At 41.7% G+C, this 21,210-nt stretch overlaps 1 protein-coding gene across 1 annotated transcript in view; it reads right to left on the reverse strand.

Moving 5' to 3' along the window:
- SOS1 (SOS Ras/Rac guanine nucleotide exchange factor 1) overlaps positions 1-21,210 on the reverse strand; it is a 556,506-nt gene that overhangs the window by 464,498 nt on the left and 70,798 nt on the right. The window contains exon 2 of the mRNA XM_085611592.1: positions 11,406-11,531. Within this exon, the coding sequence (XP_085467718.1) occupies positions 11,406-11,531 (126 nt within the window). The remainder of the gene's footprint in view (positions 1-11,405; positions 11,532-21,210) is intronic.

Raw genomic sequence — 21,210 nt, forward strand, 5'->3', positions numbered from 1 at the left:
TTGTGATCGGTTTAGCATTTTACCAAAACATTATGCTCATGCTCAAGGGCATGTAGCTCCACCTTGTGGTAATGTTCTGCCCTACTGATGTCGTGGTAAGATACGATATCATCAGGTGGTGGTGATTTAGAGGGAAATAGGCCTGGGTCATGCCATTTATGGAATCTGCATCATACAAGTCCTATGGATCTTGTGGATCCCCTTGTGGGTATGGGAAGTATGGCGCATTGTATGGCACCTCCTCCCTAGGATCCATGTTCCCTGTGGATTAATGTGCAGGAGAGATGTTGCTCGGAGGGCAGGTGTTCAAAGATCTGTGGATGCATTGGAGAAGGTTGTGGTAAAAGCAGTGCAGGTGAAGGAGGTGGATGTAGAGGATTTGGAGACGGATGAAAAATATAAGGCCTGTGCCTCTGTCCTTTTTCTTTTTGGGAGCTTTGGATAGTTCTGGGCCCACAATCTCCTCTTCAAGATTTCTCTTCCGTTTAGGAAGTGTATGGGATATAGGTAGTGGTGATCCTGTCACCGGTTTCCCTGTGTCTGGAAGAACAAACAGAGTCTTTTGTCCCTTGTCTAGTTTGTCCTGCAAATTTTTCGGAAAGGGCGGAACCATCCGTTGCTTTGGTTTTGGTCCTGTTTTAACATGTTACACTGAAGGTGCTTTGAACGTCAAAGCAACTTTTGACCCTGCTGAAGCTGCAGTATATGGTGTTTCAGTGCTTATCTGTGTGCTTCGGAGCCTGTGGTGCTTGAGTCTCTTTCAACGCCAAAGGAAGCTTCGGGTCCGATGTTTGTTGTTTTGGCTCCGAAACTCTGTGTTGATTCGTGGGTGCCAAGCCAGATTTCTTCCGTGCCGGTACAAGGTGCATTTTAGGGCTTTAAACTTATACACTTGTTGATTGTTTTGCAGGGAGAGTGACTTTAGTACGCTCTTGAGCCTGTTGTCGGAGACCACCATCGTCAAGGGCAGTGGGGTTTCTAAAGCCACTTTACTAGTCTTTGTAAGGGTTTGGTAGGCTTTTGCTGATGTACTCCCCTGCCTTTGTAGATATGAATCAGTGTCTGAGTCAGAGCAGTCACCACTGTTAGCCAGCAGCATGGGGATGTCGGTTATCGCCATATGTGCCTCAGTATCACCCGGTTCTTCTTCGGGGTTTGGCGACTGTCCCACGAAAATGTCAGGCGAATCTTCGGTGTGTCACTGCACGGTTGAGTGGGACGAACAACATTCTGTATGCTGCCGAAGTGTCTGTTTCGAACGGAACGCCATGCACGCCTCACACCAGCTCGCGTAGTGAGCTGGAGACAAACTGAGATTGCACATTCTGTGTTGGTTTTGCCTAGAGTATTTGGCACAGTGGTCGAAGGGGGAGGGAATGGCAGGGCACGGCGTGCCCCTACTTCTTTAAATCTATAGATTCCGTACCCCTACTTTTTTATTTTGAACATGCATCCCTGGACCTCAGAAATATCCAAGGCCTGCAGAGAAGGCTCGACATTTGTGGCTGTTCGGGGACGGGCGGGGAGCAGAGAAGGAAAAGGTCTCTGTCTCTTGCTTCCTGCCCAGACAAGACAAGACAAGGAAGGTGTCCACTTCTGCTCTCCCGCTGGCAGCTGCCCCCCCCTCCTCTTTCTTACCCTTATTCCCTCTCTCGGTCTTAACTCCTCCTCACTTACCGAAAACCTTGACTCAAGAAATGGTTCTCACCCTCTCTTTCTTCCTGTCCTTCATTTGTTCCCCTGTGAAATGGATGCAAGAAACAAAACCACTTTTGCTGGAAATGCCGTTTTGACATTTTTCTATTCCAAAGTGCAGCCACGGAAATAAAAGGTTCAAAATATGAAAAATCAATAACTAAATAAAGCAAGAGTGTTCTTAAAGTGGCCTGATCGGTTTTATTCAAACCCCAAAAACATTAGCGTCACTTTACTGAGTTTGCCAGTGAAGTGCTGTTTTTCCCCTGTGGGGAAGTGCGCCAAACCTGGAGGTACTGCAATACCTGGTTGATGGGTGGATTGGAAAACAAAATGTGTAGGGCTGCTTGGTGTTCACAAATGTGGTCTTTTTAAACCATACTGCTTACGTTTTGTAAGCATATAAGCAGTGGACATTGAAATGGGTCCTTTCTGGGCCCTGTATTTTTCAGGCAGAAGCACTCACTGATTTCTGAATAGTGAGTGTAAAAGCGTTAAGTTCACCATGTTGTTTCTGCTTACATTTCACATGCTTTATTTAATCTTTCATTCCCTATGAGTGTTTGCTTTTTCCAGGATGTTGTTTGTTTTTCCTTTAGGCTGCATATTGCTCTTGCCTAGTGCGTAATTTGAATTGAGTCGCATCCAGTTGTTTATAGCAGGTCAAATTGGATTGTAGTTGAAGGCAGTGTGAATTTCTCTCAGTGGAGCAGTATGGTGTTCAATGAGGGAGCGGATGTAGCACTATGGTCAGAGCTGCCGAATTTAGAACTGGGGAACCAGGTTCAGCCTTTATGACCAGTCCCCCAGACCATTCTCCTGAGGGAGCACATTCCCATGCTAGACCTTAGAAGGCCCCGCAAATCCGGAAAAGCCCTGGTGTCTTAACACCAGCAGGTGGACCCTAGCAGTGGCAAGTGTGGGTTCACCTTGAACGCTTGCCCACCACAATCTATGCTGAAGTTCACCTCCAGTCTTGCAGGCAGGCCTACGAAGTAGCAGACCCTAGAGCAACAGTGACTCTGTCACTGAGGTCACAGGACCCCTGAGAAGAGCTGGCTCTAGGGCAGTACGACCGGTGTGACCGCAACAGGTGCTGACTTTGAGTGGGGGTGTTGTATATTATGGGTTTTAAAAGCACTTGCTGCCTCCTTCCTGGCCTACAGCAATTTTCGGCAATAATAAAAATGTCATGATAACTCCGGTGAATAAACGCTTCCTAAAGCGAGATCGGAGTTTTGTCTAGTGGAAGGTTTGACTCATGGAAAGATAGGGTTAATGTGCCTGCTGCTAAGAACATGTACCATGCCCACCACAAAGTGCACATATTGTAAATAGGTCAGTGGGTTATTGCTTTTGTCAGTGAGATCCTTTTGCTACTTGCAGTTTATAAGTTAAAATCCTAACAAAGACCAGTGAGCTATTAACTTTCATCTTAGAGCTGCATACAAACTGCAAGCTATAAACTAGAGCTTTATGGGTTTTTTCCCTAAGTCTTTGATTATCCTAATGTTGCAAAAAGTGTTCATTTGGATAGAAATCAATAATGATTATTAAAGTGAGCCCCCAAACATGGTATTAAGTTTTAAATTCTGAGTTTGTGTTTCTCCAGATCAATCAGTATTAAACTATACTGCCTACTAATATGGTTGTCATGTGACTCCTACACCTTGTTGTCCTTTGTCTTACGTAACATTTCCCATACAGTGATTTACAGACGTAAAATTGATGGTCTCTGTGTATATTGCGGACGACAGAAAATCCATGGATCGGAAACAAATGGCTTGTGCTTCCACTTTTAAGCATATTTGGGACATTCTGTGATTAGAAACATATCCCACTTTGTGAATTTATTTTAATGTCAATAACTCATATTAATCGTTAAATAATACGGTGTATCCATTGGTTGAATTACATAACACAATAAGCTGTAACTGGTCAGTGAAATGGCAAACAAATACTATATGTATGGGATTGTCTATGCAGTTGTTGAAGAAAACAGGGCGCTGAATAAGGCCTCAGAGCTGGAATCTAGCATTGGTCCCACAGCAGCGATCTTGACGTCTGAGGCTGATGGTGGGAAAAAAAAAAACAATCTAACAAAGGAACCAACAAACGTATGCAATATGTATTGGAGGAGGAGCAACAATACCTCCTTACTCAAAAGACTTCTTCGAAGAAAACAACTTGCAACAGTCCGAGATCAACGCTAGATGGCAGGATACAGTAAGCATATGCATCTCCGGCAACACATGCGACGAAAAGTACATTTCTTCACCCTATCCTACTTTCTAAGAATATTTCCATTGCCAAATATGCTTTGCGATTACAGCTACTAATTTTATGGTAATATTTTTTATTAACATTTCTGTCTGCATTTATCCATATTCATTTTTTGACCATTTCGGTGGTATTTATCCATATTTATTTTGTGTTTTGAGAATAAATAGAGGCATAAAATGGTATATTTCTACATTTATTGAATTGCTAAACATGCACTCGTATAGATACCAGTCTCGTTTTAGCAAATAAAGCAGTCAAATATTACAAACCCCTACAACCACAGGTAAATAAAACATTATATACAAATATATTTTAAAATAAGTCTGTACTCAAGGAAATCTCATCCTGTTTTTAACTTCCCATGCTGTCTATCTGCTCAGCTGTTGGGCTGGAAATCATGAATGACACCATGAAGAGTCACTCAAAAGAACACAATTTTCACCCTAGTATAGCTAAAGCAAAATCAAGGGCGAAAAGTAAAGAACCAAGCTTGTCAGAAGCTACAGCGATCGCAACTAATTCCAATTCAGTGCCTGCTTTAATCTCAACCCGGTCAAACAAGTTATCGACTAAACCACATTTAATAAAAACAATCTACAACCATAAAACACATTTGCCTATTAATAGTCAGACTTTGAGGAAGGCCTCTAATCACCAGCCTGAACAGGAGCAAGAGCCTGATGCAGGCCCGTCACTCAATAAAACTAATAAACCAATTCAAAGCCCATGTAGTAAAAAGGTCAAAAGAGACTTAAAACTATTACATATTATACTTGCTCCCGATTATAAATCAAAAGGCCGGCATGACATCCTCAACAGATCTAATATAATCAAACTAGTAGATGGCACCCCGGGGTTTGTAGGCCTTGTAACGGACGACATTGAATTCCTCCCACCAAGAGGCACACAACCATCTGAGGTAACACTAGTAACATTCAAGTCAGCCTATTGGGCAGGGGTATTTTTGGATCATAAGGCCACCCTGCGGGACTGGGGCATCCGAGTTTACCCATATTCCACTCCAGGGTACCCCCCAGCACTACTAAACCAGGAAACGCCACCTAAAAAAAACCGGATCTCCTCGATCTGTGTCTCACTCTAGACCATACTCGATTTTAAAAAATGCGTCTGGGCCTGAAATATGTAACAACCAGTCTTCAAATGTGGTCACTAATGTCGATTTACATCAAGGCTGGAGTTGGCTCCCAGCTATCTTATCAACAAAAAGATCAGAATGACCACAAGGTACAGAGTCTACGGGTGATACTATTAAATCTCTGGAAAATATAAGACCTCAAGTATCTATATTACCAACGAGGCACAACCCACAAGCAGCCTCCACATTCTTAATTTGCTCCTGGAACATCAGCGGACTTCAACAGAAAACTACAAACCCAGATTTTCACTCTTTTATTTGTAAACATGCTGTAATAGCCCTGCAGGAAACTTGGGCTTCACAAGGCTGCCCTGCCATTGGCTACATCGATCTATGGAAACCAGCACTTAGGGACAGCCGGTATGGTCACTCAAAAGGCGGCTTGTCAATATATATATATATATCAATCAACTTAAAAGGTCCAATAACACAACTAAAACTGGAGGAAGATTGGCTGCTGGGTGTCAAAATCAACGCATGGCGGGAACATCGTTCACTCATTTTCTTAAACGTATATATCAATCCAAACACACGAACAAAAAAAGCACACTTGGTACGATTAACAGAAATTATGAGTGACTTAGCCATGGAGTACTCTGACTCAGACTGTATTGTCACTGGGGATTTTAACACCAATTTATTCCAGGGGCCAACAGAATCTGAAGGGCCCTTTTTATTCTCCTTGAATGAGCCAGAGTTACAATCTAAACCGGCAAATTAAGCCTATTGTGGCCTGGGTGACCTCTGTGTGATGCACTTTTACAGCGCAGGCTATCTGGTTATAAATGGAAGATCGGAAGGCGACACCCCTCCTAATTGGACTTGGACAAACGGAAAGAAACGATCTTACCTGGACTACTCCATTTGTAACTCAGCTTTGCTCCATTGTCTGATCAGCTTTCGCATCCATCCGAGAACAGAAAGTGATCATCGACCTCAGGTCATAGCTTTCAAAACAAATTTAGGGAAGCATAAATCCGCCATCTCAACAAGCGGGGGAATATACTCCGAAAACCTGAAGCGCCTCAGATGGAGTGAAGACATCAGCCCAAAGATCCTACTAGCAAGCATGGAGCTCATAAGAGGTGGAACTGATCAGGAAACTTCTCCGATAGCGACATGGTCGATGCTCTGCCTCCATCTGATTAATCTTTTTCCAAAAAAACAGCACTCCCGAAGGAGATTCTCTTCGCGCCAGTTTGGACTTTCACAACAATCGAAGTTACTTAAGACTGCCAGAAACAAAGCCTTACGTCCACTGGTAAAAGCTCTAGGGAACAGCGAATGCTTAAATCAGTATCAAGTAGCCCAAAAGGCACTCAGGCAGGAGATCACTAAAGACAAACGATTACATGTTAATCAATTCTGGTGTAAATTAGTGTATGAGAGCAAGTGCCGAAATTCACGATCATTCTGGGCTCTAATCAATCAGTCTAACCAGAGTACATTGAGCCTTGGATCTGCTAACATCCAAGAATCAGACTGGGTTATCTTCCTTACCGACCATTTTAGATCTCCAGAATTTCTAGGTGATACAGGAACCAGCCTCGCAAGAAAGAAATTAACAGATTTTAACATCAAGCTGAGCATGCCTACAGAGTGCTTACATATCGATAATGAGGACTTTCAGATGTCCCAAGAAAGGGTTGCTACTGCTGTGTCAAAATCCAGATCAGATGGAGCTCCGGGCCCAAATGGCCTGCCACAGAACCTGTTTAAATCTGACGTGGCTTTCTGGTCAGGTCCACTGACAAACCTCTTCAACTTTGCTCTGAGAACAGCAACAATTCCAGACTCATGGCGGGGTGCAATAATTCAACCTATTTACAAATCAGGCTCTGGGGCATCCCCCAATAATTATAGACTTATTGCACTGCTGGATATTGAGGCAAAGCACTATGCAGGTCTCCTGTTGGAGGAGTTGAGACTATGGGTAAATGACCACAATTTGATCCCAATTAATCAAACAGGCTTTACTGCCAAGTCTGGGACGATGACCAATTTATTAGCACTGTCAACTATTGTCGACAAAGCTCTCTCCACATCTAGATCAGTGTTCTGTTTCTTTGTCAACTTTAAAGCAGCATTTGACAGGGTTCCGAGGGCTGCTTTATGGGAAAAGTTGAGGAAATGGGGGATCCCGGACAAACTTTTGGAGGCAATAATACAACTGCACTCCAACACCTGGGTCAGGGTGAAGCTGGGGTCCGGCACGCACCTCTCGCGTAAAATCTCGACATCAAGAGGCGAGAAGCAGGGATGCGTGCTGGCCCCAATGCTTTTTAATCTGTTTATAGCAGACCTGTCAACTTTACTGGACGATACTAACAGCCACCCACCAAAGGTAGGAGGCATGACATTAAGTAATCTTTTATATGCTGATGACTTGGTCCTTTTTAGTCTTACTCTTACTAGGGTTGGGCTGCAAGACTTCTGGACAAATTGTACATTTACACGACAATGAACCTACTAGAGGTTAACCTAAAGAAAACACAGGTTGTCCCATTTGGTCGGAAACGGCACATTGTTGGTGGATGGGCATATAACAACATAAGCCTTGCTGTAGGACACTCGTACAAGTACCTAGGTGTCCACTTGGACTCTAGGGGCAATCTTATTAAACATCGGAACGAGATTACAGTTAAAGCCATGACCCTTGCGGTGTCATTAGCAAAGATCTCGAAAAATATTTCTGGCCCAACTCTCTTACCACTTCTAGAAGTCTTGAGAGCGAAAATTGGCCCGACTTTAGCATATGGCATAGAGATCTTTAGAGGCAAGCTGAATACCGCCTTAAACCAACACACAACAAAAATTTACAAAAAGGTACTCCATCTGCCAAACTCCGCATCGCCAGCTCAGGTAAGATTAGAGCTGGGGATATTGAATTATGACATCTCCAATATGGGTACATACTTAAACCTTTGCCACAAACTGAGGCAAGCGGAACCAGGAACATTAGAATCCCTAGTCTGGATGGAAATAACCCAGAAAAACCCTGGAGGCACGTTTGGTTGCCTGTTCAAGGACTATATCCTCCAAAATGTCGGTGAGTGAGCTATGGGCCCTTAACCCCAGCCGGGCAGTATTCAAAAACGCCATTAAAAAATGTGTGAGAATGAGTTCCCTTATATCGGATAAGGCACTATTTACTAAACGCAGTCATGCTTGGGCCCTCGTAAATTCATACAGACGGCTAGCCCCGGCTACTTACCTCTCTTGCACATATTCACTGTATCTAAAACTGCAAGATTTGCCCCCTTGGCGACGCACGGCGGAAAACGTAATCTGTAGAGGGTGCGGCAAGACTGCCGAAACTCTGCTACATGTAGTCTGTCTTTGTCCAGCTTTTAATTCTCAACGCAGGTTCAAACTCAAAGCAGACTGGAATAGGTTGGGTGTCCGGACATGCAGGCAAGCCATTATTGAAGCCCTGAACCCCGATAATACTGATTTAAACCTGGGTTTAACAACTTTTATTCAGCAAGCATATCGTAATTTTATGTAAAATAGGCCTTGCTAACAAAAATTTTATGGGAAATGAAATGAAAAGACTACTATGCTTTGCAATCTAATAGGTAAATACCGTTTTAATCTGTATGCTGTACTTTCATAGTCATCGTAACAAGCAATGTCTGAATAGTCTCTTACATTAAACGCTTGCTATTATGTAACTGTCATTTCTACTCTAGTCTGGCTATTGATCTGCTGTCCGTCTTTATTATTTTAAATCAGCTGGTTTTTAGTGTGAAATTTTGTAATTTTGTAATATCTTTTAAAGATATCTGTGTTATATCTAAATAAAGATTATGTACTTGTAAAAACACAATTTTCAGCATTTTCCACTTTTAAAAATAAATAGACCGTAAACAGACTGTTTTCTGTATTTATCTGTAAAAATCAGTAAAAACGGAAAACTGAGACCCTTATTTGTGATCCACGCTCCTTCAAACCCAAGTGATTGTGATCGTCTAGATTTTTAAAAAGTTTTTATTAAAGTGCTGCCTTTCAGACTCAACAAATTTGTCTAAAAATTGTAATAATGTAAATTTAGGTATATTGAACTATATGCTTGTTGGCCTAATTTCGAAGTTTTGAAGCAAACAAAAACTCTAAACTGGAGAAAGCATACAAGAGATGTGAGGAAAACCGCAAGAAACACACTAGTTTCAACCACTCATCTTCTCAATCAAATTGTGCATTAATCCTGGACAAGTATAAATGGAGTAATGCTTGCAGAATGCACATTCAACGTTTCACATGTAGCTATACAATATCAAATGAATAACAAATACATTTTTATTTGATATTGTCTTTTCAGTGTCTGAAATATTGCGGTCTTAAATATCTCATGGGTGCATGTAGATAAACAACACATGACTGAGATCTTAAATTCCGTGACTGCACAACGTATATTTATATAAATCTTTCATTAATCTTTCTAATTTTCAGGTTAGCATTCGTATCAGTAAATTGCCACTCCTGAGGTTATAATAAAATTGCTGTAATGTATGCTCAACAAGTTCACCAATTTTGTTGGAAAGAGATGACCAGCTTAACAAATGTGTATTTACAATGTTTAAAAAGTATTAATGTGCGATTACATTTTTTATGAGATTTAAAGACACTTCAACTCCTGAAAAGCGTTTTTGCTCATTTAGGTGCCTTCAAGTAACCAGATAGCGCTATTAATATTCGATATGACAAACTGGCAATTGCATCCATTTCTTTACAAAATATGACTGCATCTAGACGGAGCCCTTGTACAGAAATACCAGTGTCGAATGAGTGGTACAAGTGTATAATGCCTGTTGTGCGCTCTAATGGCAGCTGCAGCACAGACGTGCCAAAGTCAAACCTGACTGCTCCCAGACCGCCCCCAGTGCCGGCAAACCTGGTTATTCCCCTGCAGTTCTCCATGCTCTCAATCTCGGCCGGCGTCCAGCGCACTGCTGCCACTTGGCACCACATAACACAGCAGGAGTGTTGACATGCGCCTCCTACAAGTTCCACCCACCACTTACGCACCAACAGCATCCCACTTGTTCACACTCACAAATCAGCAACACACTCACACAGACTAAATAGCACCTTCATCCTCCTCAGAGACCTTAACTTTCACCTAGTGGACTACACCAACCCAAACTCTAGAGCCATTCTAAAAAACCTTGTAAATCTTGACGTCAACAACAGTGACGGATATCCCGTCTGCCGAAATATAAATCTCTTCAGGGTTCCTTCGTCATAACGGTGACAAAATATTTCAGCGGGCAGGATATCGGTCAGCATTGTGACGGTGTAACCAGTCCGCCGAAATTAAAAAATCAGGCCCATAGTGACAAATCTATGGCTTCACAAAACCGTACTGTTGACCGACTGAAATACATATATATTAACATTGTATTTACAATATTACAACAGATGACATTCATTAATCCTTGATCATAACAACAATTCCTGTGATTAGAAATAATTATTCTATTAATAAGAGGATGAGATTTCATATTTAAGTTATTGATGGATATAATGTATTTTACATGGGTGAATAATAGGTGAGAGTAGCAGATAGAATACTTAAATCACCATGACTGGTTACTTGATTTTACCAGTACACAAATGTGTGAGGCAGTCGGTTTTACGCATACATACCCTCTGCAAACAGTGCCATCACACTGCTTTTGAAAAAGACTTGGAAATTGTCAAAATATCACGCAACTGCTGGCTAAGCACAATCCGTAGGGGCTAGAACACAAGTCTTGTGTCATCCTTTTAACACCCTTTTGCTATATTGAATAAAGCCTACAATTATTTTTCAACTTCCACAAATAGGAGTGTTGTCTCTGCACTGCAACAGACAATTTCATCCGAAATCATCTTATTTGATGATGGTGAACTTATGTTCTCTGTTTTTCATATTCTATTTATTCATGACACTACAATATTTCCCATCAGATGGATGGCTAGGTCCACTACATGCACAACATGGCAAGCCAAGCAGGGAATCCTGATTATCAGTTGAAGAGTACATTGATGTGTTTTTATTGCTTTCATGAAGGGTCCATTGGATCCTGCATCATTCAAACCTTCAGCTCCTAAAATGACATTTTGGTCATACAAAAGCACAAATATACTGTGGTGGGGTACATTAACTGACACGCCTGCAATAAGCTTACAACTGCAATCAAGATGATCGGTTACAATACTTGCTTTGAGATGATAAATTACTGGCCTTTTACACACTTAATATCAAGCTTTAAGTGGTTTACTGTACCTCTACATCCGTTGCGGTGCGAGGTTGAGCTTGACACAACATACTTAACAGTTGTAGAATCAATTCTTCAACATATTGGAGAGCATCTTCAGCGGATGTAAGGTTTGGATGAACTTGTATTTGAACCTGTATGAGAAAAAGAAGTAGTAATGATTAAAACTGTGTTCTCTCCTAAATAATCTCTATATTCATTACATACAGTATAGTATAGATCGTATAGTGCCAGGAATTAAATATCTGAGGCAATTTGCAAAGGCCATATTCTTCTTAATCTGAAATAGCTTGAATAATGACAGAGGCTGCATTAAAAACATACATAGTCCTGAATGAAGAAAATGCTGAAAAGTTTAATTACAAACTAGGGGGCACACAGGGGTTTTGGCAGAGATGGGGAAACGTTTTATCACTGCATTTTTCCCACCATGCTCCATCAACGGTTTCTCCGCTCTATTAAGAGTCAGGGAAACTGCCGGCGGATCCTTTGCTGAACATTTACACGGTAGCCCGCACGCCAAAGAAATGCTGGTCATAGTGCCAGTCATCCTACCCTTTTTGAAGAGGGACGCCCGTAATTCATATTCCTTGCAAATGCTTGATATGCAATGCATGGCGGACACTGGTAGAGAAAATTATTACTGACCAGTAGCGGCTCGCACAGGTAAGATATATATTTTTATATATATTACTTCTATTACTTGATATTACTTATCCCGTTGTCTGTCGACTTACATTACCCCCCACCCCGCTAACCGATCTTACCTGCGCGAGTCGCCACTGCTGTAGGCACAGACAAAATGCTCCCAGTACAAGGTGTCTATTACATTTTGTTTTCAAGAAAAACTGATGCTTCAAGAGTATCTAAAAAACAAAAACGTTGGCGGAGAGGCCGTTTTAAAAATGGCGCCTCTCAACAAACTTCACTGCGTGGAAGAAGTGGCTGTGGTAACATCTCCCTTTACAGCTGTAAAATCAGGCTTGTGTCTCAAAATGTAGACGGTGGGGTTCTGCAAGTGTGGCTGGGGTCACGGCCTGCGTCTCCCCGTTTCCTCCTAGATGGACAATTGCCAAGAACTAAAAAGGGCCCCCCAAAACTTTAAACCATGTGAGAAAAAACATTCAATGGAAAAGCCTGTTGAAAAAACCTGCAATCAACAGGTCAATGGCCAATTTCATCTGAATGCAGGCTTTAAAAATTGACCACTGTGGTAGCAGCTGGAGTGTAGAATTCCTACTGCCAGATAGTGAATCCATATGTAGAAGTTGTTCAGACTTGAATATACTGTCATTGTAATTATATAGTGCGTCCTACCCCTCAAGAGACATTGAGGAGATTTTCATGCATATATGGTACATTAATACAAACATTTACTGTTAGGGTGAGCATTCTACGGAAATACAGTGAGCGGTGGACTCAGTTGGCTTTACGGACAGTGGTTCCATTATTCAAACACATACCCGTTTTTGTAAACTGTAACAGTTTGAGGCTATTTATATTCTTACTGCTATGCTCACCGAATACATGCAAACAAGTGTTTTGGCAACAAACTTTATTAGCATTTCTGGGAAATGTGGTATTAGTCTTAATCAATGGAGTGCAAACTCAGTCCTGAGAACTCTTAGCGTAGTAGACAATCATACATTGAGGCAAATCTTGTCAGCTGAGTCATTACATGATCTAACAGGAGACATATTGGTGCAGGTGATTATTTCCACTCTAATTGCATAAACAAATAAGATGTGCGAGTCCCACCAACGTAAAGGAACAGTTGCTGGAAAAAAGGGGGGAAAAGTAGGTAAGTAAGGCTGAGCAGCTAACCCAAACGGGTGAACAAAAGACTGCTGCATCTCTGGGGCACAATTGCTGCCTTTCGTAGTGAAACACTAAGGCTGGAAGAAAGGTCGTGCAGCAAGTGGTGTTATGTTCCATATAGGTACCCCAATATAGGCTCAGGTAGTCACCTAACCTTTTACCTATATTCTCCCCTACCATTACACTGCATAACGGCTCTTAGTACTGACCTTTAACCTAGTTACGGTAATGTCCAGAGATAACATGGGGTTTTCGCCGAATAGCTTAAGCCTCATTCATTATGCATGAGGATTCTTGGAATCACAGCAGGACAGCAGACCTCCAATCTCCTGCATAATAACTATGTATAAGGGTAATTCCTTCCATCATCCTAGTCTGACATGACACAGCAAGGTATATTCTAATGGGGTACCACTTTGGGTATATATACACCATATCTTGCTGAGGTAGTCAGAGGAGAAAAGGACTTCCATGCTGACACACTGATGCGGGACGCTGAGTATCCTGCACGCAGACACTCCAGCTCGCAGTGGTCTGACATCCCTTGGGGGTGTCCATCTCAAGACAAAGACGGGGTCCCACAGTCTCTCACTTCAGGTAATGGGGTGGACTTTATCCTAGAGGGATTCTTGGGTTTTATACTCACATACATGCTAGGTACATCTAGTTAGGGTCGCATCGTAGGAGTACGCATTTTATTGTCATGTATTTTATATACCGGCCCGTATTCATTTTTTTAGCACGATGGTAGAAATCTACCATCCTTTTACTGTTAGTGCTTATACTCATTTATATCGGTTACTGTCTAGTGGTTGTTTCAGCACACCTATTTTACACTAGAAAGACGCTGGTTGAATAAATACTTATTGAAAATCGTTCCCACCACTTATTCTGTGTATTTCTCTGAGGCGAAGTAAGCATGAGTGACTGAGCGAAAAGTAGTACACGGTTTCCACGATCCCGGATGGGACAGGGTTGTCCTGTTCGATAGTTGCTAAGAACCATTCTCTCCATGATAAGAGTGGTTTCTAGTAGCTCTGTGAGCTAGCTGGTATACAGGCTAACATACCCGGTAAGGGTGTCTAGAAACAGTCTGACACTTGTCTATGTCTGTATGTTGTCTAAATATGCAGATCCTATATAGGTTTATAGGTACTACACGACAGTGGGGGGCTCAGGGGGGCAAGTACACACGATCCCACCAGGCTTACCATGAGGGGAAAATGGCAGTGTGTGCGCGCAACATGGGACCCCAGGTCAGACTGTTAAAGGCTCAGTCCTCATATGAAGATAACTCATCTAGGGTGGAGAGCAGAATGCCATCTGTGGCTATCCATGGGCTGTAACGAAGTATCAGGTGCCACGCTTGTGCATAGTCAGGATTGAGTCTGCCCTTCTATGCATCCAGTTTCAAATGCACTCTTGCATTCTGCCCACCTAGATAACTCCTGTCTCCATACAAGTAAAGAGGGCATTACAGGAGACTTCTATGGAGACCGATGTCGTGGTCAGCCATATTGAAGGCCAGATCCGCAAACGTAGAGGTGATAATTCCAGCATCGGGTTTGGGAAATCATTCCAACAGGCAGGTAGCTGGTGTTCTGTTGAGGTTGCTGCCTATGGCGGCATTCGCGAAGGCCATCACTGTGTCCCAGAATGGAGTAAGGATCGGGCAGCCCCATACCATGTAGTAAAAATCTGCATCTCCCAGCTGGCATCTGGGACAAGCTGCCTGGAACCCCAATCATGCTGCTGCGTCTTTCATGCACCCTTGTTTCCTCATATGTTGGAAACACTTTCATGGTCGGAAAGCGTTTCAAAAATATTTCCTGTGGCACTCATTTGTTATTAACTTTAATGTATGATCACCCTCACTTATTTGTATTACTGTTTTATTGGGAACTCCTAGAACCTTGACAGCTCTTGGCTTTGCGTTCACCATTCCCTGTTTCTAATGCTATTTTTTTCTCTACGTTAAGGTCCTTCATATGGTTAAAGTGGTTTTGACCTTTTATCATTTCTTTTTTTTCCTATCCCATGGGGGACGAGTTTGTTCTCCTCTACTCTTTATTTCCTTCCCTTCTTGTCATTCCCTCTTTTTATTTTTCTCTCCTTTTTCTTATTCCAAGTATCTGCTGATATCCTACATTACTTTACGACAGACTTGGCTATTCTCACTATGCAATTTTTCAGACTTATCTTTTTTCAAAATTTTTATAAATACACATTATATATTTGAAGTTATGCATTTGCTGCGATTAGTATCTTGAAATGTTAGGGGTCTTCTTAACCCAGTTAAAAAACAAAGGGTTATTACTCAAATATCCCAATTGAAATGTCAAGTTGCCATCCTGCAACAGATTCATCTCACAGGTAAAGACCTAAATTCCTTAAAGTAAAACTGGGTTGGTCACCCTTTCTGTTCCCCTGCCAAGAATAACAAGCATTTGCAATGCAATAGGTCTCGCATTTATGCGAGTTTAAGCTATTGGCATTTTAAATGACAATGCCTTTTATTTATGTTTTAAAAATAAAAGGCATTGTTATTTGCAATGTCAATATCTCAAACTCGCGTAAATGCAAGACCTATTCCATTGTAAATGCTTGTTAAAGAAAGAAGCGGATGTCCAAATGTGCTTATCTACGCTTACCAGATAGACCACATTGCAACATTGAAGGTGCAATAGTTTTTTACGTACATTTTAACTTCCTAAAATGCACTGGTTCTGGTACAGTTTTCCATTGACAACTGCACTGAGTGTCAAATGCAAATATGTCATTCGTGCAGGCTGCCCAGTGTGCAAAGAAACATACTCAGCCTAAATGGCCACGCAAACTGCTACAAAATGGACCCGCCAACAGTACAAGCGATAACATCGGGAAATATCAGTGAGATATTTTACTGGCATCCATGCAGTCAACGCGATCTGCCCATGGACCGAGCTGCCCTAGCAGTCCAGAGAGAGTTGGCTGTTTCTAGAGGCACTTCCGATCATGTAATTCTGAATCCCTTTGGAGTCTTTGTCATGCACCGAAGACATTTTAAGGACTTCAATAATCTTTATTTTTTATTCTTAGGACAATAAAGAATTGCAAAGAGATTCGATGGTTGTTTCTGAAAATCATGCAAATAAATGGCTGCATCTGCAAATAATAAACTATGCATAGACGTGTTTTGTTTTCTAATGAGTCTTACGTATATTTATTCATATATCAATATGAATGTGAGTGCATTGATTTACTTTGCTGCACCTCCTGCGAAACAGATACCATCTTTATTTCAGTGAATTTTTGGAGTGCAGAAGGTACGCTCCTTAATCTTTGCAAATAGAACAAGCACTCCAGTGCCTGCCATCCACGTCTCCACGCGCCCTGCATCTCATTTCACATCAAGACAGACAGGGGGAGAAAAACAGTTGAGAGGAAAGGAAACAAGAGTGAGGGGAAACAGACAAAGAGAAGGAAGGGTGACAGAAAAAAACAAGCATTTCTGCCGGCGCCGCTTCAAGGACACCACGCTCAATTTCATTTTTTTTTAACTTGAACACTGAGCATGGTGTCCTTGAAGCGGGTCCCGCGCCCAGTGTTAAAGTTAAAAAAAATAAAAAATAAAGCCCATTTGATGCAGCCCCCTTAATGTTTTCGCCATGGCGGCAGCACCGCGGCTACACGGGCTGGTAAATGAGATGCACAGAAAAAAGAGGTGCGTGGCAGGTTCTGCTGGCTGCAGTGAGTTGCTTAATAGCTCACAAGCGCAAGAATCAGCAGAGGAGTTGTGGGTGCCGCAATTGTTGAAAAATTAAAGAAATAGATTTTTTTCTCTATTTCTTTACTTATGCAGCAATAGCGGCACCCACGCTTTACCTTTAACCATGATAAAGTAATGCGCGGGTGCAGTTGCGCGTCACATTGTCTGGGTTCGGAATCAGTGACATCGTCGTATGTTACTATTAGATATTTCTGGTATATAAGGAGTGTGTATGATAGTGAAGGTTATCTGTGAAACTCTGGTCTTAAGTCCCAGGGATCCGTAAGGATTTCCGTTAAAGCTTATCGCGGGAGGAGTAATAGGTATTCTCTGAGCTTATTTGAAGAACTGGGCAAAGAAAGCTTGCTTAGTTAATGTGTGTTATAATTCTGTAGTGGAGCAGGTTGTCTGTTCTCGGGAAGCAGGATTCTGTGCGTATGTACTATATTTCCTTCGTATGAATGTGCGTGAATGTTTGTACATTTAGTTGATTGTAAGACTCTTTGGACAAGTCCTAGAGGAAACAGTTAATGAATGTATGTTAGTAGGACAGAGTAGAAGAAGTGCTACTGTGTCAATGAAAGGTTTCTTATGAAATAGACTCTTTTTTACTATTCTGTGGTTAGCGAAGCAGACAATGGAGATGTTTTTATGTTGTAACTAATAGATTTTGTAGAAATTTTGACACGAAGTCTACTGAAAAGATTTGTAAAGGAGGGGTAGACGAGTGACAGAAGACAAGAGACAAACTGCAGCGACTGTTGACGTCAGAAAGACCGCGCTCTGATTGGATGATAGATCAGAATAGTGCTCGCGCTAGGATTGGTGCGTTAGTGTGAGCCGCGCAAGGATTGGAAGAGTTATTTAGTGACGTAAACGTTCCAGGATTGGTGCGTTAGTGTGAGTCGCGCTGCTATTGGTTGAAAATTAGTATTGTATATTTATAATACGGAAAGAGTAGAGAGTTCTTCGTAAGCGCTAAAATGTATTACCAAGAAGAGAAGAAGAAGAAAACATTTTTTGGTAAAGTTAAAAAGTGGTTTAGCAAGGATAAAGATGTTAAAACAAGAGAGGGCGAGTTGTTACCTCCACCGAAAACACCTGCATCCTTCATGGCTGCGAGACATGGGTTTCATACCTGTATATGGTTGGAGAATTGGGTTAGGTATACTAAAGAAGATGGTGTTCTAGCATTTCCGGAACATGGTTCATTTAATCTGGCCGTGTTGAGAAATTTACGGGAAAAGATGTTATGTCTTGACCCGAAACCGAGACCTACACAGTTCGAGGCTTTAGTGGAATGGGAAGAAGAAGTACATGAGAGAGAGAAACAAAGATCTGGGGGGTATTATAGGTACATGTTTGGGAGGAGACATGATCGTGAGACTCATCATGATCGAATGAAAAGGTGGCGAGATGTTAGTATGTCAGAGGGATTATATCCGATGAGAACAGTTGAAGGAGGAGCAGAAAGGGTTCCTGAGTCAGAAATAAGAAAATATGGAGTTAATGAGTATGAGGATGAGGTCTTGAATGACATGATTTACAAAAGACCACCTCCATATAGACCAGAACCGGACAAAAGTACACCAGTTGTTTCTCCGATAAGAGATACAGTTTGTGTTAGTGAGACGGAAAATGAGACACCTGAGGTAAGAAATGATTATTACCTTGATAAAAATGCCAGACAATTAGCCAGAACTACAACAGAGTTAACTGAGAAGATTAGGGAGTTAACGAAAAATCTAGAAGCTGTTACGGTGCCTGTAACAATAGGTCCAGTTATGCCTGTGTTTGACAAACAGAGGACAGGTGAGAATGGACTGGTGATTCCATATGTTGGGAATAATCTGACAAATTCAGTTGGTCCTTCAGGAGATTCAGGCAAAGGAGCAGGAAAAAATGACCTGAGACAATCAAGACATGACACATGTAGTGAAATATTGGATGCTAGTGAAGCTAGTTGTTCAGGGATGCCAATTTTAGAACCGCAAAAGAGAGTGGTTCCAGTGAGAAAAACTGCTGAAATAACAGTTGATGATTTGAATGATTGGATGAAGGTTCTACAGAAAAAAGATAAAGATTCACAAGTAATTGACGTAGCTAAGTTACATGTAGAACTAGAAGAGCTTGTCACAGGGACAGTTCCAACAGAGATTCTGAAGAGTCATCATGATGGTGAACTAATGTTTATGTGTAAGAGTGTTACCTGGAGAGCAAGGAATACACATGACAGGTTAAGAGCAATAGCAAATGAGCAGGGAGTTGACATTGATAAAGTGAAGGCTTTACAGAGAACTTACAGGATGGATTTTACAGAGAAGGACATTGAAAATTTGAATGCTACTGGTAGAACAGGACAGATTAAGGAAATGGTAGCATTATTGCGAAGATGGGGTGATGTTGAAAAGTGGAAGGATAGGTGGTACAAGAAAAGAGATGAGACTGAAGATAGAACAACTTATTCAGCATTTCCAGTGAGAGAAAAGGAGAAACCAGTGGATAATTATCCTATGAGAGAAATACCTGGAGGAGGATATGTACATGTTCCATGGACCAGACAGGATATTTTATCATTTACGAATGATTTCCCTCGATTGAGAGAAAAGCCCGTCGAGTGGTATAGGCAGGTAGATAGGTTTGTGAAATTGTCAAAAGTGCTGTGGGTTGACCTGAATAGTCTGTTTGATATAATTGTTCCAGCAGACTTGTGGACTGAGTGTAAAATAGTTGTGAGTTGGCCTACTGAGGAATATCCAAGAGACCCAAGAACAGGGGCACCAGATCCAGAGGTAATGAGGAAGTATGATCAGGTGATGGTATACCTGAAGAGTAAAGTACCTGCAAAAGAGACAGACTGAGTAAAGATAGATCGAACACAACAGGAAGCAAAAGAATCAGTTCATGCTTTTTATGAGAGGCTGATACTGGCATTTAAACAATTCAGTGGAGATGAACACCTGGGTGACAAAGATTTGAGTCACTTTGTATACAGATTTGTATATGGCCTTAGACCTGAAATTGGTGAGAGAATTCGTGAGCACACAGTGGATTGGCAGAGTAAAAAAGTAGATGAGATCTTGAGACATGCAAAATACTTCAGTGATGAAATTGAAGCAAAACAAAGAAAGCTGAAAGAGAAAGCAATGTGGGCACAAGTGAAAGTTGCGGAGAGACAGGAAGCACAGTTAGTGGAACAGGCAAATAATCCAGGAAACAATGCAGGGAATAGACCAAGATATGCAGGAAAAGGAAAAGGAAGTCTTGAGGAAGCGAAGAAAAAGTTTCCTTGTCACAACTGTGGCCAATTGGGGCATTGGAGATCGGAGTGTCCTAATCCACCATTAGTGAGTAATGAGAGTAAACCTTTAAATCAACAGGTGCAGAACCAGAACGAAGGAAATAATCAACAGCAGCAACAACAGAAAGTTGTGAGACAGCAGAGTCAAGAGCCAAAACCGCCCTTGCCGCAGAATAGAGGGTTACAAAAGTATAATCAGGATTCAGGATTCTACAATGATGAGCAGGTAAACAAACCAAGACGTTCTAACAAAGTACAGCAGTACTTGTTAAAGAGTGAAGGGAGTGAGTCTGAGGGTGATTATTGACGGTGCCGAGGAGAGGAAGAAGAGTGCATACTTGGTGCAACTCTAGAAATAGACCAGGCAGGACCATTTGTGGATGGGAAAATAAATGAGGAGAGTGTTACTTTTTTGGTAGACACAGGAGCGACAAGATCAACTGTCAGGTCAACAGATGTTAGAAATCTTCCTCTCTCGGATGAAGCAATCCAAGTAGTTGGTGTAGCCAATACACAAATCAAAACACTTCTTACTGAACCTGTAAGAGTACAGATAGGGAAATTTTCAGACATGCACAGATTCATTGTCTGTGACACGAGTCCAGTGAACCTATTGGGTAGGGACTTGTTGTGCAAGATGAACTGCACAATTTTTTGTACACCGGATGGAATAGCCTTTGAGACACCAGATGAAGATGCTTTGTACCGAGTGACTCTAGAAAATAGAGAAAGTGAGTTAATTGGTGCATTTGCTGTGTTTAATCCGGAGGATTTGCCTCAAGAGCTGAGAGACACAGTGAAGAGGACAGTTTGGGATTTTACTGGAGAGGATGTGGGATTGATGAATAATGTAGATCCAGTGAAAATTGCAGTAAAAGAGGGAATCACATATCCTAACATTCTTCAATACAAAATGACACCAGAAATAATTGAAGGGATAACTCCT

Source organism: Triturus cristatus, chromosome 6, assembly GCF_964204655.1.
Source record: "Triturus cristatus chromosome 6, aTriCri1.1, whole genome shotgun sequence".
Taxonomy (NCBI): domain Eukaryota; kingdom Metazoa; phylum Chordata; class Amphibia; order Caudata; family Salamandridae; genus Triturus; species Triturus cristatus.